At 40.3% G+C, this 23,663-nt stretch overlaps 1 protein-coding gene across 1 annotated transcript in view; it reads left to right on the forward strand.

Annotated features, from left to right (window-relative positions):
• The window catches only part of LOC121166327 (protein transport protein Sec31A-like), a 69,796-nt gene that overhangs the window by 40,752 nt on the left and 5,381 nt on the right, over positions 1-23,663 (forward strand). Inside the window, exons 18-25 of the mRNA XM_040995473.1 lie at positions 685-830; positions 1,952-2,125; positions 5,248-5,421; positions 9,331-9,454; positions 10,844-11,185; positions 17,647-17,685; positions 19,819-19,877; positions 20,900-21,163. Coding sequence (XP_040851407.1) covers positions 685-830; positions 1,952-2,125; positions 5,248-5,421; positions 9,331-9,454; positions 10,844-11,185; positions 17,647-17,685; positions 19,819-19,877; positions 20,900-21,163 — 1,322 coding nt within the window. The remainder of the gene's footprint in view (positions 1-684; positions 831-1,951; positions 2,126-5,247; positions 5,422-9,330; positions 9,455-10,843; positions 11,186-17,646; positions 17,686-19,818; positions 19,878-20,899; positions 21,164-23,663) is intronic.

Genomic DNA, 23,663 nt, shown 5'->3' on the forward strand with positions numbered 1-23,663 from the left:
AACACTTTAAAAGAAAAAGATTCATTTATTTATTTTGAAAAAGTTATAGAGGGAAGGGAGAAAAAGACATCTTCCATGGCAGGAACCAAAATATTTGGGCCATCTTCCCCTGCATCCCAGATGCATTAGCATGGAGCTCAGTCAGAAGTAGAACAGCCAGGACTTGAACTGTTGCACATGTGGGATGCTGACATTACCTGTAGCATCTTCACCTGGTGTACCACAATGCTGATCCCAGGAATGACAACCTTTGAATAGGAATTATTGTCATAGGCCATGTTTAAAGTGCTGGCAGTGGAATCAATATTATTTTTAAGAAAATAAGTTTTAATACAGGAAAAAAAGAAACAGGCATTTGCTACCTTAAAGGCTTATGAGAATATGAAAACAATAAGATATTAACTCTTTTCATAAATTATACTGAACCTACCTACCATTGGAAAGTCTATTCATAATCAATAGAAATAAGTTATGCAGATATAGATTCTTGTGACATGATTTATTGCATGCAGTCTGTCACCTACATGCATTCAGTTGACAAATTTTTATGAGCATTTAAAATGATTTTGTCTCTCCTAGGCATTAGTGTGAACTTTAATCCATACTTATGAGATTCTTAAGTTATTCACAGCCTCACATACAGATTGCTTTGAGTAACATCTTTGCTTTTCTTTGGTTTTCTAGATCTTTTGGGAACGAGGCTTGAAAGGGAAGGAGATAGTCTCCTGCAGACACAGGCTTGTCTCTGCTATATCTGTGCTGGGAATGTTGAGAAGCTAGTTTCGTGTTGGACCAAAGCTCAAGATGGAAGCAGTTCTCTGTCCCTTCAGGTTAGCATCTGAAACAAGTGGCCCTCACATTTTAGTGTTTTCTTTGTATACAATCAAGATAGATTCTAGACGTTCATTGTTCTAGAAGTTCATTGCTTTCACCCTAGTTTATGTTCTAAGAGTTTTTTCATAGTCAGTTGTAAGCATTTATTGCTGTCTTTGAAAAAGCAAAATCCATTATGATACTATAGGAAAATGGGGTTGCAGCAAAAATGGTCCCAATGTGATCACTTCTTTTTGCTCATGGTCCTGTCCCTTTGTCCAGTGGTCTTCCTGCCTTGGGCACAGAAGGAAGTCATGCAGGCTATGTAATAGAATGTATCCCCGGTCCAATACAGAATCTTCAGTGTTAAGGGATGAAGTAAAAGTGAAGACTATTTTCATTGACTTCTTAATTATGTTGAAGTTTTTTCCCTAAACATAAATCAGCCAAATTTTACTATGTTTCCTTATGATTTCAGTAACATCACTGTAAAACTACAAAGCAACTGGGTAATTAATTACATAAATCTAAAGGTTTTCCATCTAATTGCTTCTGGGAGAAAAACACTTGATTCACATTACTGAAGTTGTGTATTCAAAGGTAGACAGATAAGATAGGCCTGTCCATTTTCTGTGAAGCCTGGCTTGCCATGTTGAAGGGCAACATGAGAAATGTTGAATTAAACAGTGTGCCCATTTGAGGGTTATGTGCCTTTATATGTGGGTCATATTATAGTAGTGAGGGAATTTTTGGGGTAAATGGTGCAATGTGTGTAGATGATATGATGTTCATCCCCCACTTGCTAAAACCTAGTTTCAACATGCAGATAACTTCCTGTTATTCACTTTGAATATTTGCCTATTTTAGATTGCTGGGCAAGGATTTGGATGGTTAGGGGAAGGTGGTAACCTAGTCCTTATCCGTGAGTAAGAGACTTTCTTCTTCCTCAACTTTTTCAGTTACCTTAATAGTGGTCAGCTATTCCATGCCTTCCAAAGGGAGTTGATAATAGGTAGTATATTTCTAGTAGATTTTGACATTCTTAGTAACTGTGAATCTTTTCTTGCTTCCTTTTCCTCACATGGTTTTGATATCTTTGACAAATTCTTTTGGATTGTTCTTTCTTTTTCTCATTTAGGATCTAATTGAGAAAGTTGTCATTCTGCGAAAGGCTGTACAACTCACCCAAGCCATGGACACTAATTCTGTGGGGGTTCTGCTGGCTGAGAAGATGAGTCAGTATGCCAACTTGCTGGCTGCCCAGGGCAGTATTACTGCAGCGTTGGCTTTTCTTCCCGACAACACCAACCAGGTCAGTAGAATGGACAGTTTGTCATCATTAATGTATGAGTAAGATGAGGCCAGTAAGCACCTTTTGGTGCTCTAGGTAGATGGGCTTTTTTGGAACAGTTAAATTTCTATCACTCAACTGTGGGTGGATGTTAATGATAGTTCTTCAAGGATCATTTTAAGGACACCTGATCTGTGTTAGACAGGATGCTCTTGTAGTATGAAAGATCGCTTTGTGTTGAGGGAAATGAGTGGGGGAGGCCAAATTATTCTGAATCAAATTGCTGATTCTTCATGTAAGATTCTTTTTAGGAATATTTAATATTAGAAAGGTATAAATGTTAGTGAAACAGGTGTGATTATTAAAGTGTCTAGATTCCCACACAATATAATACAGATATTAGCAAGGAAATCTATTCTGTGTGGCACTTTCACCCTGCTTTAATTTCTTATTTCATTTATTTAAAAGGTATACACAGACATTGACACAGACACAAATAGAGAGAGTTCCCATATACTGGTTCACCTCCAAGTGTCTACAAGTCAGGACTGGGCCATCCTGAAGCCAGGAATCTGGAGTTTGTTCTCCCATCCCCATCCCCAGCCCCCAACATTTATTTTTCATTTGAAAGACAGAGTTAGGGTGGAAGGAGAGACAGATCTTCTTCCATTTGTTGTTTCACCCTCCGATGGTCACAACAGTTGGGCTGAGTCAGGCCAGAACCAGAAGCCAGGAGGTTCTACCAGATCTCCCATGTGGGTGCAGAGGCCCATGCACTTGGGCTACCCTCCGTTGCATTCTCAGGCACGTTAGTAGAGAGCTCAATGGGAACTGGAGCAGCTGGAAGTCCAGCTGGTGCAATAAGCAGTGGCTTAACCTGCTGTGCCATAGCATCAGCCTCAGAAACCTGAATTCAATATAGGACTCCCATACGGGTAGCAGGGGGCTAGCCATTTGAGTCATTACCTGCTAAATCCCTGGATGTGCTCCTTGAATTAGAAACAGAGCTGAGATTCAAACCCAGGTATTGCAGTATGAGATGTGGGTACCCTAAGCCTTATTGGAATGTTCCAGAAAGTTCCATCTACTCACATGCTACTATTAAGTGTTTTCATGACTGGCGGATGTCTGAATCCATTTTAATCTGATGCTATTTATAAGGAACAATTGCTTTACATTTCTAATTCATTGTCCTTATTTGGTGTATAATAAAGTTCAGGTTTTTTTTTTTTTTTGATTTATTTGTTTTACTTGAGTCTTCTACCCTTTGCTTCACTCCCCTAATGGCTGCAACAGCCAGAGCTGGACCACTCTGAAGCTGGGTGGCAAGAGTTTTTCCCAGGTCTTCCTGTTGAATGCAGGGGCCCGAGAACTTGAGCCATCCTCTGCTGCTTTCCCAGGCCTTGAGTGGAGAGCTGGATGAGAAGTAGAGCAGCTGTTCACAGACTGGCACCCAGATGAGATGCCAGCTTTGCAAGCAGAGATTTTGTCAGCTGTGGCACTTCCCTAGCCTCACTAGATTATTTGTTTTATTTTAGATTTATTTTTTTTTATTTGAAAAAGCAAAGTTACAGAAAAATCTTTTCTCTGCTGATTCACTCACCTACATGGCTTCTATTGCTGTGGTTGGACGAGGCCAGAACCAAGAACCAGGAGCTTTGTTTGGATCTCCCAAGTGGGTAGCAGGGGCCTGACATTCGTCTGCTGTTTTTCCAGGTGCATTAGCAGGAAACTCAATTAGAAGTAGAGCAGTCAGGAAAGGAAACGGTGCCCTGCCAGGATGCTGGCATCACACTTAACCAACTAGAGTGGAACACTAGCCCCCTGTACTTTTTATTATTAATGTTATTCTGGGTGTCGATGGACTTTTTAAAAGTTGTTTGCAGTATTTTGTGTGTTATAGGGGGATTATCATTAAATATCAGTGAATAAAACTACAAAACTTGATGTGCTCCAGGATTCTAATTGGTTTTGTAAACATTCAATGCTAGGATCCACTTATTACCTCTCTGAATTCTGAATTGTTAATGAAAATATTAATTTTAGGAGCATAGGTTTTTTTTTCTTTACAGCAACATTGCCACTACAGTTTTATGAGGAGGTTAACTTTTTGAAGTTTCATAACTTATTTTTTCAAGTTTATTATTGTATAAAATTCTCCTCCATGAAAGATAATACACATATCTGAAAGAGTTTAGGGGCTGACACTGTTGCAAGCTAATCCTCAGGCTACAAGTGCCGACATTCCACAGTAGTCCTGGTTTGTGTTCCTGCTGTTCCACTTCTGATCCAGCTCCCTGATTGTGGCCTGGGAAAGCAGTGGAGGATGGCTCAAGTCCTTGGGCCCCATGCATTCACTTGGAAGACCAAAAAAAAGCACCTGGTTACTGGCTTCAGATCAGCTAGCTCTGGCTGTTGCAGCCATTAGGGGAGTGAGCCAGCAGATGGAAGAGCTCTCTCTTTCTCTCTCTGTCACTTCTCTTTCCAGCTCTGCCTTTTCAATATAAATAAATAAATAAATAAATAGGAAATTTAAATGATGCCTTTGAACTTGTAGCCAACTTATAGGATTATCTAGTCTTTTAAAAAGATATTTCTTGAAACATTTTAACACATTTTTTTCTATTATTTGATAAATATTTAGAACGTGATCAACTCATACTTTTCTAAGTCTGTATAATTGTAGAGTTATGTGAGCCACAAATCTGAATCTTTCAATTTATTTCAAAAGTATTTTAAATTTCATTTGTCTTAGGTCACTTTTTTCATCCATTACTACCTTTAGCAATTGATACTCTCTTGGAGTCTCCTTTAGTGTATATTGTAAGTTAGTTTTGTAGTTTGGGAGCATTAACCACAAGGAAACTTCAGAAGAGATGCAGTGACAAGTAGGAAGTCATGCTATAATGATGTGAGCATAATTCAAACTCCTGCCTCAGTTAAACTAGAACTTACACTGTAGGTCATTGAATTCCAGTGCCGGTTGTGAATGTTAGAAATCATAATGGCAGGTCCTCAAATGTCAAGGTCTGTGGTGTAATACATATCGAGTGGGGTCTCCTGAATGACCATATTGCTTTAGGACTTTCAATATGCTGCTGTAGTTTGGGTGAATTCTGATAATTTGTTCTTGCTCCTTACAGCCAAATATTGTGCAGCTGCGTGACCGACTTCGTCGAGCACAAGGAGAGCCTTTATCAGTGCAAGAATCAGCTAAAGTTCCTTATGAGAGGCAGCCAGTGTCCAAGGGCAGGCCTGGGCCGATTGCTGGCCACCCACAGATGCCAAGAATGCAAGCTCAGCAATATTATCCCCATGTGAGTATTTATGTGTTTCTGTTCAAATTGAAAGTTTTAGTTTGTTGGACAAGACAGTTCTGATATGGTAAAAGTAGACCACGTAGTACCTTTCTTAGCACTAATACTTTTTAGATAAGTCAAAGTGACATTTATGATCTCCTTTTCAGAGTCATTGCATGGGGCTAGTACTGTGATATAGTAAACTAAGCCTCTGTTGGTGGCAATGGCATCCCATATGAATGCCAGATTGTGTCCTGGCTGCTCCACTTCCAATACAGTTAGCTCCCTGCTAATGGCTTGGGAAGCAGCAGAGGCTCAAGTCCTTGGGCTTCTGTACCCATCTGGGAGACCTGGAGGAAGCTTCTGGCTTCAGGTGTTGAATTGGCTTAGTTTGAGCTATTATGGTCATTTAGAAATTGAACCAGCAGATGAAAGAACTTTCGTTCTGTCTCTTACTCTCTCTCTGTAACTCTGCCTTTCAAATAAAAAATAAGATACATCAAAAAAATAAATCATTGCATTAATCTGGTCAAACAGATTATTTTAGCTGTAAATTAGTTTTTAATTCTATAGGAAATTTTATTTTTTATTATTTCTCTTTAAAGGTATATCTGTCTTTCATGATTTATTTATTTGAATAATGTCTGAAAGTGATAAAATATTATTCTGAGGTTGACAGAAAGGGAGAGACAGAGAACAAGATCTTCTATCCATTGATTCGCTTGCTGATGTTCACATAGCTTGGCCAGGCTAAATGCAAGAGGCTGAACTCCAGCTCAGTCTCCCACATAGGTGCAGCGGCCCAAGGACTTGCTCTGTCTCCCACTGTCTTCCCAGGAGCATTAGCAGGGAGTTAGACAACAAGTCAAACAGCCAGGATTTAAACTAGGACCGGCTTACCCACTGCATTACAGTGCCAGCCCTTGTACATCTGTACTAGAAATTTCTATTTGATTAATTCTATAAACTTGAGTACAGTAGCAGGAATTATCTTGTTAGTGACTTAATTTTGTATTTTTAGTAAACAGTCTTTTTGAGCATCTTTTTGTGACACATTAGTATGGGTTTCTTTTGTTGTCTGTATCTACACAATGAAGAGTATCCAGAATACACATTTTTGGGTGACTTGGATATTAGAGAAAAGTGGGTGACCAAAAGGTTTATGAAGGTGTAGGTTTTAGAGCATGTTGAAGGATTAACAGTTTTAATCTTATTTATTTTTTAAATTATCAAATGTTTAGTCACATAAAATGTGGCTTCTTACTGTGTTACTGTTTCATGTACAAACTTAGAAAAAATTCCAGAACAACAGAGATTCTTCATGTTGTTTGGTGAGAAGTAACTCCCCATAAGTATATAATGTGTGGACTTAACTGATAGCAAACCTAGTAAGTACCTTGTCTGTTTTAAATAGAACAGATTGTTAATAGCATTGGCAGGCATTTTGCACTTCATTGTAGTGAGAGTAAAAATACAATCATGAAATGTTTAAAAAGAAAAAGAAGTCATCTTTTTTTTTTCTGTTGTATTTTTGATTGGTAGCTAACCAGGATAGATTACATTTGAAAGTAACTAGAATTCTCTGTATTTTGTTGTTGTTGCTCATTTAATAAGTTTGTTGTGACTACCTAGTATTCTTGTAGTTGAGTGTATACTGGTGAAAATAATATACAAAAAAGAAAATGATATACAAACATGAATTTTCCTCCTTGCTGAAGATTGTATCAGACTTTCAAAGTCTCTACGGTAGGTGCAACAGAGCAGATGGTGTCTAGGAAAACTGAGACAGATCACAAGTGACCAACCAGAATTTCAAAACCCAGAGCTTGACTCTCTCTCAGCTTTAAGTGGCTGTTCAATGGCCAAAATATTAAATCTCCCAGGTACTTGTGTTAGAGCAAATGCTTTCTTGGAGTACTAAAGCAAGGCAACAGGGGGGAAGAGGCTTTATTTGTTTTTTGGAAGTTTGTCAGAGGAAGAGAGGGAGGGGGAAAGAAAGATTTGCTGTCCACTAGTTCCCTCCCTAAGCACTCAAAACCAGCTGAGCTGGGACATGCAAAGCCAGGAGGGTGGCAGGAACTTAATAACCGCTTGCACTATCACCTAGTATCTTCCCTGGAAATTGAATCAGAAGCAGAACAGCCAGGATTCAAATTAGCCTTCAGAGATAGAGGTGCTGGCATCCCAAGTGGCATCTCGGTGTGCCATAGCACCTGCCTTAGGACACTCTTTCCATCATTGAGTTTAACTAAGTCTTTGTGGGAAAAGGTAAAAATATTCAAAGACTTGTTCTACGTTGATACCAGTTGTTGAATTATAAATAAAGCATTTTTTCTTTTAAATTAAAACATACAGTACCTTAGATAAGTAAAGACAGTGATTTGTAGTTTTAAAGAGGAGTTTGCAGACAGGGCAAACAGGATGCCAGGTTAACAGGACTTCCACTCCCAATCCAGTCAGCACAGCTTGGCCTTTCTTTTGTGTGTGTGTGTTCAAGATTTACTTGACAAAAAAGATCTTAGTGGTTTTAGAGTTAACATTGGAAAGCACTGGACTCCAAGGTAAGTCGCGTGGTGCCATGTGAGAATCCAGGGCTGGGAAGCAGGTGACCCGCAGAGCACCATCTCTGCTCATGGTGGAGTGCGAGGCACCTTAGCAGACCCCTCGTTTCTCTTGCCCTTGCTTTCCTTCCTTCCTGCTAAGGAGAGGACTAGGCTACAGATTCAGCTTCAGTGTTTGCGGTGTGATTGTTAAGCCTTGTGTGGGACTAATGTGGTGTTTGTGGCTCTAATGAAATCCAGAAAAGGGAACTTCTGTCAGGATGTTTGCAGATTAATGGTGGCATGAATGCTATTAATGCTTCAAAAATCACTTTCTTAAGCATTTTTTTTTCTGCCATGTCTTCTTATCCTAGTTTTAGTATCTCACTTTTCCCATTTATTCTTGGTGCTTGAATGGCATTGTCCTCGTGCTTTGATTTATGTTTTTCATATTTGTGTTTCTTTTGCCCCACTCCCATCATTTTGTTATGACTTTGTGTTTTCCGTTTGGTATCCCAGCTACTTTGAAAACATTTGCCTGACTGATGCACATTATCTTGCAGCTCTTTTGGCCTTTTATCTGGCTAGTATTAATACCTTTTGAGGATTTTTTTTTTTCTTTTAACATTTTCATTTTTTATTTTCTGTGATTGGTATTTCTTTGTTCAATTCAGGTTAAAATTGCCCCTACTGTCACTACCTGGAGTAACAAAACTCCTACTGCCCTTCCCAGCCATCCACCTGCAGCCTCTCCCTCTGACACACAGGTATATCCTTCATTATTCCGCTTCGAGCAGGATTCTGCTCACCAAATAGAAATACATAGAGAGAGAGTTATATATTTCCCTACCCCCTTTCTGAAGTGCCCCATCCCTGTCTGTCTGTGTTTTAATGCTTCTGTGGTGCGAGAAGCAGTCTTTAGCAATTTCCTTATCCCTTCTCTTTTTTTGGCAGTTCAAAAAATGTCTTGAACTGGAACTCGTCAACAATGGTTTAAATGTAATTTCTCTTAGAATTTCTTTATCTTTTTTTTTTTTTAGCTTTGCAGAGTTTGAGGAGAAATAAAATTTTTCTTTTTGACATGCATATTTATAGTTCTAAAGTATGAAATAGTAATGGCAATTAGAAACAGAAAATCCTGGTGACATTATAAGTATCACTGACACTGTTTTATGAGGCTGTTACATCTTTGGCCATTCATTGCAGTTATTTTTTTGGACATGTCTGTTTAAAAATCATTTTGAGGTTATAAAATGCGATGTTGCTTTTGCAGTAAATTTAAAAAAAAAATGAACATGGCATTTTATTTCAGAGATTATAAATTCATCTTGTGAGGTTGTTGCTTCCAATGTAATCCTCTTTTTTTGACCATATTCTTACTTCCCAGGGAGAAAATCCTCCACCTCCAGGTTTCATAATGCATGGAAATATTAACCCAAATGCTGCCACTCCGCTTCCCCCATCTACGGGTCATATGCATGGCCAGGTACCACCTTATCCGCAGCCACAGCGTAAGTAGTGCAACCCTAATGTTCTTTCACAGCAGCATAGCTGATGTAGCAGCCATTCACTTTGGACAAAGTGCGAATCAGTTCTGCCCAGGACTGCTAAATCCCTGCAGTGGAGGAACACGGTTTCCCAAGAAGCATCCGGCTTGAATCAGCAGGCTGGGCAGTAGCTCCTGTCCTGTCACTGTGTTTGGAGCATTTGACTCCTTTGCCTGAGCCATCACTTGGACCTGTTAAAGAGATGCAGATGTCCCACACTTTTGGTGTAAAGAAATACAATTTTAAAAATTATACAGTGCAATCTTTTCCTTTAGGGAATGTAAATTCTTCTGGGAAAAGTGGTTCCAAGGGACATTTGCTGTTACTGCTGTTTATCCATTTTATTTATTTATTTTTAAAATAGGCCTGTTTAGAGCAGAAGTGCCACTATCTGCCCACCCTCCCCACGGTCCGTCCACCTCTGCTTCTGCGGTGGTAGATTCAGTGAAGCTGCGCTGAACCCCCCATTGTCACCCAAAGTCCACTGTTTGCACACATTAACTTGTACTCTTGGAATTGTAGATAGAGCTTCTGGATTTTATTGCTTTTTTAAAAAGTAGTTTATTTGTTGATATTTATTCTATGGGTTTCAACAAATGTAAAATCACATTATCCATTATTAGGGTTTAATTTTTTGTTTTGTTTCATTATAGAAAATGCACTTGGGAATATTAAAAACAAAATGTGCTCGAAATTTTAAGAGCAAAGAAAAAAATTTAAAAAGAAACACCGAATCTCAAATGAAAAAATTAACAAGACAATTTACAAAAATTACAATTAATTGCAGAAACAAGAACTAATCTAGATAACCACCATTTGTGTTAAAATAATGTTCTCACTTTCCATGAATGTAAATACGAGACAGTGTTTCTTTCAAGTGTTCAGTGTGAACATGTGCTTGAGAGTACTAATAGAAGCGCGTCACAGTTCTGCTAGGTACCTACCCTTGGTCATAAAGATCACCCTAATTTAAATTTAAGTCTTTGCTTTAAAACATTGGTTGGCTCTCTTGCTTGATTGGCTCTTAACCCCCTCCATGCAGTATGTAAATTCATTAAAGTACTGGCTCTCTCCGGGCTTACAGAATTGACTCTTAGTCTGGAAAGACCCTCAGATTCAGAATGTGGGAAACCGATGATTTTACAAGGTTTGGGAGAAGATAACTGATTCATGATAGTGTTAACGCTGCAGTTTTTATTGGGGACAGATCTTGAACTGCCACCATACTCCATGTACCTTTTTCTGTAGTTTATTCTGAGTAGAGTCCCTAGAATGATATAGCTTTTTGGGTTTCTGTTGTAGTATGAATAAACTTGAACTAACCAAAATTTCTGTTTCTTCTTCTTGATGTAGCTTATCAACCAGCCCAGCAGTATCCCTTCGGAACAGGGGGGTCAGCACTGTATCGACCTCAGCAGCCTGTTGCTCCTCCTGCCTCAAACGCTTACCCTAACACCCCTTACATCTCTTCTGCTTCTTCCTATTCTGGGCAGTCTCAGCTCTATGCAGCACAGCACCAGGCCTCCTCACCTACCTCCAGCCCTGCTGCTTCTCTCCCTCCTCCCCCTTCCTCTGGAGCATCCTTCCAGCATGGCGGGCCAGGAGCTCCACCGTCATCTGCAGCTTATGCACTGCCCCCTGGAACAACAGGTACACTGCCTGCTGCCAGTGAGCTGCCTGCGTCCCAGAGAACAGGTCTGCGCTTGAAAGGGGTGTGGTTTGGCTCCCTCCTTCCTTTGGTCATGAACAGCTGGGTGGATGGGGACATGTGTTATTTCTACCTGATTGTAAATGGGTACTGTGAGGTGTTGGTGGGGGCCTCATACCAAATTCTAGAACTGAAAGTGTTCTCATAATATCTTGAGCAGCTGAATTAGGAAAAATCACAGCTTCAAAATAGCAGAAAATATGTGATGTACCATTGAAAGTAAGCTATGAATGGGCACAATGTAGTGTTTGGAATCAGTCTAGTGGACACTAATTTCTTTTGTGTTTTCATGGGGAAAGCTTTGGTTTTTAAAATCATTTGCAACTTAAACTCATTCATGGAAGTTAGTACAGTATCTTAATGAAGTATTGCAAATTTTATTTTATTTACTTATTTTTTTAAAGATTTATTTATGCTTATTACAAAGTCAGATAGACAGAGAGGAAGATCTTTCGTCCGATGATTCACTCCCCAAGTGAGCATAACGGCCGGTGCTTTGCCAATCCGAAGCCGGGAACCAGAAATCTCTTCCGGGTCTCCCACATGGGTGCAGGGTCCCAAAGCTTTTGGCCATCCTCGACTGCTTTCCCAGGCCACAGGCAGGGAGCTGGAAGGGAAGTGGAGCTGCCCGGATTAGAACCGGCGCCCATATGGGTTTCCGGCACGTTCAAGGCCATGCCACTGGACCCAAATTTTATAATTTTATTTGTTAAAAATTCACTAAGATCTCATCATGCTGGGCTGAGAGAAGAGGAGCATTCAACTTTGACTGTGTATTGTAAGAGTAAAGTCAGTGTACAGTAGTAAGTGCAGTGTCCACTATGGTAATACTGCCTTCTTGAACATTTTGGAAATTTCCAGGATTTTTTTTTTTTTTTTGGTCTTACGTAGTTGTGTTTGAGTATTTCTAATTAAACTCATAATTTTGTAAAATTTTCATGATGAGATATATCTTTATTAATTTTGCATTTTATAATTACAGAAGTACCCGCTGTTTCAGTATGCGTGTACAGTATGCGTGTACAGTATGTAGTGATTGCTTCAGGGTATTGTCTCTCACTTCACTCGCCTGCCTTTTTTTTTTCTTCGTGGTAAAATACAGTTTTATACATTTTTAAATTCTTAATATTACAGTTAGAGCATTGTGTTCATTTTATGGATAAGGTTGTATTATCTGGTTTTCACTTTGGGGTGCTCAAAAGAGGCCTCAGAAGTACACGATATAAAAAAAGAACCCATCAGATTAGCACAAGAACCACTTCCACAAAAATTGAGTGTACAGATTGTCTGGGTTTGTGTTTCAGCTTGGCTACTCAGTATATGATTTGAGTAATTTCCTAAGTTTCAGTTTCCTCAGAGAATAACAGTAGTACCTATCCATCAAGAGAGATTGAATGTGTTAGTGCATTAAATACTTTTGAAGACAGCGATTGGTATATCAGAAGCACTGTTTATCTTTAAAGATTGATTGTTCATTTTGAAAGTTAAGAGTGAGAAATTCCAACTCCCCAGATGGCTACAGTCAGAAGCTTCGTCCAAGTCCGCTGAGTGGATGCAGTGGCGCAAACGCTGGGGCGTCATTCACTGCTTTCCCAGGCGTGTCAGCAGTGGTTGGTTTAGAAGTAGAGCAGTCGGGACACAAACCAGCACTCACATAGGATGCTGGTGTCACAGGCAGTAGGTTTACCTGCCATGCCACAGCACCAGCCCAAATAAACACATTTTTTCAAAGTTAACTGTAATGATAGAAAACGTTACTCAGAGCTCTGTGCATTTTAATATTTAAAAGAGGTTTCCTTTTCAGGTTATAAATTATGGCTTTGAATAGGTTGGCAAAAAAAAAAGATGAGGTGACGCTAGCTATTTCTAATTCCAAAGTTATTAAAGATTTATTTATTTATTTATTTATTTATTTATTTATTTATTTACTTTTGAAAGAGAGAGAGAAAGATATTGAGAAAGATGTTGCATTCCCTGGCTCACTCCCTAGGTGGCACAGCAGCCAAGGCTGACGTAGGCTGAAGCTGGGAACCTGGAACTTCATCCGGGTCTGCCTTGTGCTGGGGCTGTCATGCAGCGCTTTTTCAGGCCGTTAACAGAGCTGGGTTAGAAGCAGAACAGCAGGACGCTCATCCACACCAGTATGGGATGCTGGTATTGCAGGCAACATCTTTAACCATTACACCACAATGCTAATTCCTCTGATAATGTCCTAATAAGTATGGATATGACATTTTCTTTCCTTTGTGCTTCTTAAAGATTTATTTATTTATTGAAAGACAAAGTTACAGGGTAGGGTGGGGGAGATGAGAAAAACCCGCCATCCTTTGCTTTACTTCCCAGAGTCACAATGACCAGAACTGGGCCAGTCCAAAGCCAGGAGTCAGGAGTTCCTTTTAAAGTCTAATGAACGTTTGGTCCCAGAATTATACATGCATTTTCATCTCCTTTTTTAGTGTAAAATGTTAAAATCCCTAATAGTAAAAATCACACACACGTAATACTCACACTCATGAGTATGCTATAGTCATCCTCTGTTACCTGTTAGGAATATAGTGCAGGATCCCCAGCCAAGAACCACAGAAGTGCTGAATTTTGCATATACTATGTTTTTTCCTATTCATATAAGCCTATGAAAAAGTTAAATTATTTAGACATATTAAAACTAACAGTAATTATGAACCAGAATGATTATTACTGTATACTGTAATAAATCTGACATAATTGCTATTTCACCTTAGGACCGATGATTATGTAAAATAAAGGTTACTTGAGCTCAAGTACTCTGATACTATTGGCATGGTAACAAGATGGCTACTAAGTGTCTAGGGAGCAGGTTAGAATGCTTAGTACATGCACACTGAACATAGGGATAATTCATGTCCCAGGAGGAAGGGAGCTGAATGCACAAGATTCCATCATGCTGCTCACAGTGCTGCACAATTTAAAACTTAAAAATGGCTTCTTTCTGGAATGTTCCATTTTATATTATCAGTCCGTATTTGACTTCCAGTAATTGGAACTATGAAAAATAAAGCTACTATGTGTATGTGCACTGTCCTTTGTTACTCAGATAAATGTACAGTGATACACTACAGATAGCTTCAGTTGTTGCATTTTTATTTAAAGATTTATTTTTATTATTTTTTTATTGGAAAGGCAGATATACAGAGAGGAGAGATAGAGAGGAAGATCTTCCGCCGATGCTATGCCGATCCGAAGCCAGGAACCTTTTCCGGGTCTCCCACGCGGGTGCCGGGTCCCAAAGCTTTGGGCTGTCCTCCACTGCTTTCCCGGGCCACAAGCAGGGAGCTGGAATGGAAGCGGGGCCGCCAGGATTAGAACTGGCGCCCATATGGGATCCCGGGTGTGCAAGGTGAGGACCTTAACCACTGCGCCATCGAGCTGGGCCCAGTTGTTGCATATTTTAGAGAGGAGTGCTACTTCATCTCTAGTGGATGAGTGAAGATAGTACGTGTTCTGAATAGTTGAGTAATGTCACAGTAGATTAAGCTGCTACTGTGTTGCTGGCATCTCATAATAGAGCACCATTTTGAGACCCTGCTGCTCTGCTTCTAATCCAGCTCCCTGTTGAAGAGCGTGGAAAAGCAATGAAACGTGCCGCAAGTGCTGGGCCCCTGCCACCCGAGTGGGAAATCCAGATGCAGTTCAGACTCCTCTTTTCAGCCTAGCCCAGTCCCAGTCGTTAGAGGCCATTTGGGAAGTGAACCCTTGGATGCAGATCTCTCTGTGTCTCCCCCTCTCTGATGTTCTCTGTCTTTCCAATAAATGAAATAAACCTTACCAAATAATAATTGGCTAATAATCAGAGCTCTTAAGTGAAAGAGGTAGCATGGAAATCAAGGAAATCCTCACTTAAAAAGTGGTACAGGGAAAAAGGGAAGGAAATAAGATTGAGCTGATGTTGGACACTATTTTTTTATTGTTTTATATTTTCTTATTTATCTCAGAACTCGGAGAAATAACATTTATTATTTTTTAATTGTACGTGAGGAAACTGAGTTCCTTAGGGATTAAACTTATAAAATTTTCTCAGGTGTGCAATAGGATTGAGCAAGTTGAGATACAAACCCAGGTTCTTTCAGTCTTCAAAGCTCCTGTTCCTTCTGCACCAGATAGTCTAGTCTTGATATAGATGATGGAAAAGTGCCCAGCCTGGGGATTGCGAGAGTCGTATAGCAGCACCGCCCAGGAGTTTGTTACGTTATAATTTAGTGTACATATTTGCATGGGTGTTCTTTCTCTCTGTAAGCAAAACAGCATTTGGCTGCGCCCTGTGAAAGTTAGTCTGTGAATGCAAAGTAACATAGTGCTCTAACCTGGCTGAAAACAGAGTAAATAATAAGAAACCAAACATTTTTCAGTGTTTGGCATGCACTATACCTAGCTGCTCTGTTGCACATTAACAGTCTCCTGTATTTTATATTAACAGTTAATAGCTTAACTCTGTTCTTTTTTTACTTCCTAAGAATTTTGATCATTATATAAATAATTCTGTGTGAAAACATTGTCTTTGTTCTATGATCATGATTTTATTCAGCATTTCGAAATTCCAGTTGACAGTGGATAATTGCTGTCATAGACATAGACTTTTGGTTCTCCCATGAATAAACCACAAACATTGATTCAGTAAATTCTTAATGATGACCTGTTTGATCTTGAATTGGAATTACCCCAAGGATGGGGAGGTAGAAAGGCACAGTGCATTTCTATCGAGCAGCAGCTAAGCTGAAGCCTACAGTTTGTATCTGGGCTCAGTTTTAGGGAACCTTTTATGCAGGGCAAGAAGGGCAGAGGTTAGTAAGATGAGAGATTGTTGTGCAGGACTTTGAGCAGGTGAGTGGTGCTGAGGGAGCATCAGCTGAAGGGGGCTGCAGGGTGGCCTGTGGACAGCACACCAACGGAGCGGGGCAGCAAAGCTGGCTGGCTCTCCAGGGTCTGCGTGTGGAGTGGCCAGCCCGGGACAGCAGGGAGCAGCCTCTGTTCCAGGAGAAGTGGGCACTGCCCAGTTCACTTATTTCATTGATTTGTTGGTTGGTTAACTTTCTTGCCTCTGGTTAAATGTGTGCTCATTTTTAAAGGGAAAGTGCTTTCAAAAGTGAAGTCTCTAGAATTTTACTCAGAAAAATTATTTTCTAATAAAGCAGCCTTTGAAGTTTTCACCTATGCATACAGTCTTATACTTGTGCTTATTCAACAATTTTGAAGGGTCATAGTATTGCATGTTTTTGTGAAACAGTTTCTTAAAATTTTGTCTTAATTTTTATGAATTTCCCTAAAACTGTAGGACCTGGTTTTACTGGTTTCAGGTAAAGTGAATGGAGCATTATAGCCTTCCTTACTTTAATTTTATCTTGGGTCACTGAAAAATGGCTGCAACGATTTATGTCTTTTTACATTTGATCTTTGATTTTATGACTTTTTAAAAAAATACAACCTGCTGGCTTGCAACGATAGGAAGAGTTTATGTATAATGAGGATTCCCTATTCCTTGCCTTTCAAAAGATTATCTAACCAAAACTTACCATGACATTGGCATCATACTGAGATCCAAGGCAACTGGAAAGTATCTTAGCCACTGTATCCATCCTGTCATTGTATTCTCCACGAGTTCCTGAGAAGGTCCCTGAGAAGAGGCGTTCAGCTAAGGGTGGTGTGCAGCCCCGCACTCAACGTGCAAGAGCAGCAGGCCCCTGTTTCTTCCCAAAGAATTCTGTGGAGGACCTGGTCTCCACACCAGGGAGATGAGACTTCAGCAGGGTCCAGTGATGAGATAGGTTAATTCCCAAGTTGCCCCTAGATTTTTGTTTTTAAAAGATTTATTTATTTTTATTACAAAGTCAGATATACAGAGAGGAATATCTTTCATCTGATGATTCACTCCCCAAGTGAGCACAATGGCCGGTGCTGTGCCATCTGGAGCCAGGAGCCAGGAATCTCCTCTAGGTCTCCCACATGGGTGCAGGATCCCAAAGCTTTGGGCCGTCCTCAGCTGCTTTTCCAGGCCACAAGCAGGGAGCTGGATGGGAAGTGGAACTGCTGGGATTAGAACCAGCACCCATATGGGATTCCAGCGTTTTCAAGTACTTGGGTTTCTGCCACCCACATGGGAGACCTGGGTTGGGTTCCTGACTGTTTCAGCTCGGCCTAGTCCTGGCTGTGGAGGACACTTGGAGAGTGAATCAGCAGATGGGAGCTCTGTCTGCGTTTCTGGCTCTCGCTGCCCTGCAAGTAGATGACAGAGAAGAGAGGGAGACATGAAATGAGTAACCTTGACCCTGTAGCATCCCCAGCACATCGGCAGTAAATTTAAAAAAATAATTTGTTCTTTATAGAAATGGGTGGGGGGAAGGGGAGAAGATGTTAAATTAGACTTTGGAATGTTTTCAGTAAAACTATGTAAATGACTTTTACTTTTTATCTACAGAAATTCAGTTTATCCAAGACCAGGCATTTATGTTGGAAGGTGAATTGGTTGTAAAATATACTTGGTAATACCTGAATCATTAAGTACAATTGATGAATGAACAAAAACAATAATGCATGTAAATTTGAAAGCTAATGATCCAAAAATGTGATTAGTATAATTTTTATTTAGCCTTGATTCAGTAAAATTTGCTAGCTGATTGACTTTATATCATGACACAAAACAGCTTTAAATCATAAAAGCTGTATATTTTATAAAGACATAAAGGGAACAGCTTGTAAGATTGTCTTAGGTAATGGGACGAGGTGGCTGAGTGGTTAAAGCGATAGACTGCTAAAGATTATCTTAGGTATGGGTAAAAATAAAAAGTCATGAAAGAGACTTGAATGATTGATACCTGATCAGAGATGTAAGCATTTTCCAAGAAGCTGGCATAATTGAACTCGGAGTACTTTAGCCTGATTTTGTGTCCCACCTCCTGATAAACTTGTGGATACAGGGTGGTTAGGAGATCTGTAGTTTAAAAGTTTGTGATGTTATGCGTGAATCAGGTTCTTTGGCTTGCTCAACAATTTTGTGATTGGATGTCATGCATATCAAACAAATAAAAGTTAACATGCTGAAAAATAGTTTATTGGAAGAAGAGTAATTTGTTATCCTTATATATACACATGCACGAAACTATCTTTACCAGTTATCTGGGTCCATGATAGGACAGATTATAATTTGCACTTGATGAAAAATGTTATGATTTAAAATTTACTGTGGGACCAATAAAAATAAATCTTTAAAAATTTTTTTTGGCTTTGGGGACCAGTGTTGTGGCACTGCAAGTGAAGTCACTGCGTGCAGTGCTGGCTTCCTATATGCTTGAATACTGTCTGTCCCATTTCCCATCCAGCTCCCTGCTAATGTGCCTGGGAAAGCAAGGGAAGATGACCCAAATGCTTGGGTCCCAGCATCTACATGGGAGACTTGGAAGGCACTTCTGACTCCTGGCTTTGGCCTGCCCAGGTTTGGCTGTTGTGGCCATTTGGGGAGTGAACTAGTGAATGGAAACTCTGTCTCTCCTTATGTACCCCTCTGTAACTGTACCTTTCAAATCTTTTTTTTTTTTTAATAAAATGATCCTGTTTTCAATATGCTTTTTCTCCTTTGAAGACACTCAAGGCTCTAATATACTTAATAAATTCTTTCTATTTTTTAAAAGTTTATTTATTTGAAAGAGAGGGAGATATTCTATCTACTGGTTCACTTCTCAAGTCACTACAACTGTGCCAAGACAGAGCTGGCTGAACCAGGAGCCAGAAGCTTCATTGGGGTCTCCAACATGAATGCAGAGTCACAAGGCTTTGGGCCATCTGCTTTTCCCAGGCCATTTGCAGGGAGCTGGTGGGAAGTGGAACAGCTGGGACATGAGCTGGTGCCCATATGGGATATTAGTGTCACAGGGACCAGCTTTACCCAGTATGCCACAACACTAGCCCCAGTGTTTAGTAAATTCTGCTTCCGATCTTCATTTTTCACTTGAGATATAGGGGTGGGAGTTTGTGCTTTTTGGTTTGTTTTGATGTGTTCAGAGAAATGTACTATTTACAATAATTTCATTATATGTTTGCTGCCAGTCTGGAGGGTTGGGGTTTTTTTTTTTTTAGCATTAAAAAAAAAATCTTACAGCAGATTTTTTAGTAATCCTTCCATTTTATAATTCTCAAAGCAGAGATGATCAGAATTTGTGGTGCTGTGTAAAGGTTTGTTTTTGTTTTTAAGCAATGTTTCTACCATATAGAGGCGAGAGTATGTGCTTATTTATTCAGGTATGGTGAATGTAGCAGAATTTTTTTTTTTTTTTAAACAGACTAAGGTCACTGATTCTGCCCTTCCTGGGAGAGAATAGTAAACTGCTCCTTGGAGGTGAAGCATGTCGCCATTCATACATTAGCCATTTAAGTAGAAATGGTGCAAAGGTGGCTGGTCCCTCCACTGCAACCTGTGGTAGAGGTCTGATTGCAAGACCACAGTGCTACCAGCGACCCCACAGGCCAGTTGGTAAAAGTTTTATGAGGTTTATCTCAGAGCTATGTAGAATTTTAGAAATTAAATGATGAACTCAGTTTCGTTTTCTTGCTTTCAAGATTCTAAAGAAATGTTATCTTCTGTTGTCTCTGATAGGTCCACAGAATGGGTGGAATGACCCTCCAGCTTTGAACAGAGTACCCAAGAAGAAGAAGGTACTTAGAAAAAGACACCCATCCTGGGGCCCACAGGTGTCAGGCTCATCACATAGGCACTTGGAGCACATTACACTTCACTGATCCTTTTCAAGGCATAGTTTACTCACTGGTGTATTTACAGGGTATTTCAACATGGTTTTAGTCTTCCCTGGAGGGAAGCAAAGACCGTGGAAAACAGTATCATCTAAACCTAGCTCTAATGGAAGTGGTACAACTTGAATCCCTTTAAGAAGGCAAAGTGTCAGTTCCCAGCAGGCCTCTTCCAAAAGTAGGAAATAACATTTCAGGCTTCTCAAATGATGTGTTTTGGACGGCATTACTTCGGTTGTGGGGTTCCAGCAAGAATCATGAACTTGGTCATGATACATTGGCATTTTGTCTAACTGGATATTGTTTGAATACAGAAGTGATGGTGTAGCTAAGTGTTGTTCAGTTGTCAAAGTTATTAAGAACTTCATAGTTCTTATGATTTTCCTTTCCTTCTTCCCAAGCCATTTTCTACTTCTTTTTTTTTTAACTGTTCCTCCAAATACAGCCATGAGCACACAATGTGAAATTGAGAGACATGAAGTGCTCAAAGAAACCTAAAACAGACTTGATCAGCTACTTTGAGTTGTAAAATTGCTAAATATCTACTTTCTGGCCTAGGAAAGGAGTACCCTCCCTAGACACATTAAACACACAAGTGCGGCACATGCGACTCCAAGTATTCCCAGGCAGACTTCTGCAGACTTAACATTGCCTTTTGGAAAGGCTGTGTTTTTTGCTTCCCTTAATTGGGGTCAGTGTGGAAGGGCAAGGGCAGAACTGAGAGGTCCAGGTTAGAGCTCCCACCAACCTTAGCCATATTAATTTGTGTCCTATCCTAGAATTCTGCATGAAACTTCATTTGACGGAAGTTTTCTGTTGTGAATTTTTTTAAACCAAGAAATGGTCTAGTTCTCTTACATAAAGCTGAGAAAGTGTTGCTATTGTTTTTGTTTTGACTCTTGGTGCCCTCTGTTTCCATCTTCGCAAAGATGCCCGAGAACTTCACGCCTCCAGTTCCCATCACGTCGCCAATCATGAACCCCTTGGGTGACCCCCAGTCACAGATGCTGCAGCAACAAACTCCAGCTCCAATACCACCATCGAATCAAGCTTCATTCCCACAGCCACACCTTCCAGGTGGCCAGCCTTTCCATGGCATGCAACAGCCTCTTGGCCAAGCAAGTATGCCACCATCTTTCTCCAAGCCCAATTTGGAAGGTGCCCCAGGGGCTCCTATTGGAAATACTGTCCAGGTAACAGGCTGTGGAAGTGGAATGGGAGGATGGCTCTGTTAAATGCATTTTCATATAAAGAGGGTTATCTATTTGATCATTTACATTTTCTGCCTTGACAGTTGTGGTATATATTTTATTTATTTATTTATTTATTTATTTATTTTTATTGGAAATACAGATCTACAGAGAAGAGAGATAAAGATCTTCCATCTACTGGTTCACTCCCAAATAGCCACAATGGCCAGAACTGAGCCAGTCCAAAGCCAGGAGCCAAGAGTTTCTTCTGGGTTTTCCATGCAAGTGCAGGGTCCCAAGGCTTTGGATTATCCTCTACTGCTTTCCCAGGCCACAAGTAGGGAGCTGGAAGGGAAGTAGAGCAGCCAGGGACTCAAACCAGCACCGGTATGGGATCCCGCTTGTACAAGGCGAGGATTTAGCCACTAGGCTGTTGCACCCGGCCCAGTTGTGCTGTATCCTGACCTCATCAGTGACATCTGTCTGTTCATGAAAAGCAGGGAGCTGAAGCAAGCTCTTGCCCCAGTAAAAAACTAGTTCCGTTTGTCTTTTACTCATCCAATTCAGATTTGTCAAATCAGTATCTCTTTAACAGGACTGTGTTTTGCTGTTTTAAATATTTTAATTTTAAATATTAAAAGTTGAATTATGAAAACACATGGGAAAAGCATTGAGGTATCCTGGGTTAAGCCACCTATTGTGGTACCCACATCCGTTCTCACATCCTGGGTAATCTCCTTTGATCTGGATTCCTGCTAATGTGCGTGGGAGGCAGTAAATGATTCCTGTAGAGCAGAACATCAGTGATCATGGAAAGTCTGACCCATACAGGGAGAGATTTGCAATGTTCAGGCAGGTCCTGGAGCCAGCTGCCTGGCTCTGGTGCTGTCCCCAAGGCCCCTCAGCCTCAACATGTACAAACTGTAATTTATACTCTTACTTCCAAACAGAGTGTCAGGGTTTCCTGGTTCAGTGAGTGGGACCATTTTCATTTCTGTTGCTTCCAGCCAGAAACCTAGGAATCTGCCTCCTTTAAACTCCAATTCAGATTTTGAATGTACTACTGTAAATTATTTCTTGATCTTCTGTATGTTTCTACTCTGTCCCATGTTGCCCTTATCTCTGATCTACACCAGGGCAGGAGCTTCGTGATTTTTCTGTCAGCATCTTTCTTGACCCATTTAGAGAAGAAAAGGGGTAGGGGGGGAAGGAGAGATTTATTTATTTGTTTATTTGAAAACCAAGATCATAGGAAGATATAACATAGGCTTATTCCCCAAGGTCCTTCAACATTGGGGCAGTCCAGATCAAAGTCAGCAGCCGGGAGCTCTGTTCACGTCTCAAGTGGATGTCATTGTTAGGAAGCTGGCTTGGAGCAGAATAGCTGAGATTCAAACCAGCATGCCAGTATAGGATACAGATTCCTCAACAGCAGCTGTGCCACAACATGTGTTCCTATCTTGATCTAGTTCTAATTTGCTTTTGATTCCTCCTTACTGCAAACAGTACAACTTCCCCTTGTCATCAGGATAAAGGCCAAAATATCTAACACAGTCTGGAAGGCCTGCTTTTATTATGCTACTTCTTGCTTTCTCTGTTCCAGCCACTTGACCTCCTTTTAGTCCTTTTTCCTCATGCTCCTTCTTTTGGACATGCCATTTCTTCCACATTTAATTGTTACTTATCCTTCAAATATAATTTCCGAAAGAGAATTCCCATCCTTTCAGTCAAATCCCAGGCATGGCATTTTTCAGGTTTCACTGAGTGTTAATTTGCTACAGTTCCTGTTTTGATCATTAAAAAAATTTTTTTCCCATTACTTTGAGAACTCCTTGGGAACTCGGTGATTTCTATGTAGCCAGTGTCTGGGATATCATTGCATGATTTTTTTGTGTGTGAATGAAAAATGAACTAGTAAGCACCATGTATACACTCAGCAAAATCGTGGCACCTTCTCTCGTCTAGTTTGATCTTGCTATTTTGAAAATTACACAGTAAATAAGCTCTCAGTGAAACAACAAATGAAATTGCACTGTAAGATGATCAAAAAAGAGCCAGAAAAACAGAAGCCAGTGCTATGGGAGAGCCGGGTTAAGCTGCTGCCTATGACACCAGTATCCCATATGAGCATCCTGCTCCATCTCCTATCCAGCTCCCTGCTGATGCTCCTGGGAGAGCAGTGGAGGGAAATCTAAGTGCTTGGGTCTCTGCACACATGTGGGAGACCTGGATGAAGTTCCGTTCTCTGGCTTCAGCAGGCCAACCCCATGCTATTGGCAGCCATTGGATAGTCAACCAATGGATTAAAGATCTTTATCTCTTGCTCTAATTCTGCCTTTAAAATAAAGAAATAAACGTTAAAAACACACACACACAAACAGCCACCAAAGCAAGCGGCCACCCTGACCAGCCAACTGTGTTCTCTAGTACCCTGATTGTTTCCATTGGAGCAGATTTATGTCCATTGTTTCTGTTTGATAATGGTGAGCATCTGTTCCCTAAG

Source organism: Ochotona curzoniae, unplaced genomic scaffold (genome assembly GCF_017591425.1).
Source record: "Ochotona curzoniae isolate NIBS_2020 unplaced genomic scaffold, NIBS_Ocur_1.0 patch124, whole genome shotgun sequence".
Lineage (NCBI taxonomy): Eukaryota > Metazoa > Chordata > Mammalia > Lagomorpha > Ochotonidae > Ochotona > Ochotona curzoniae.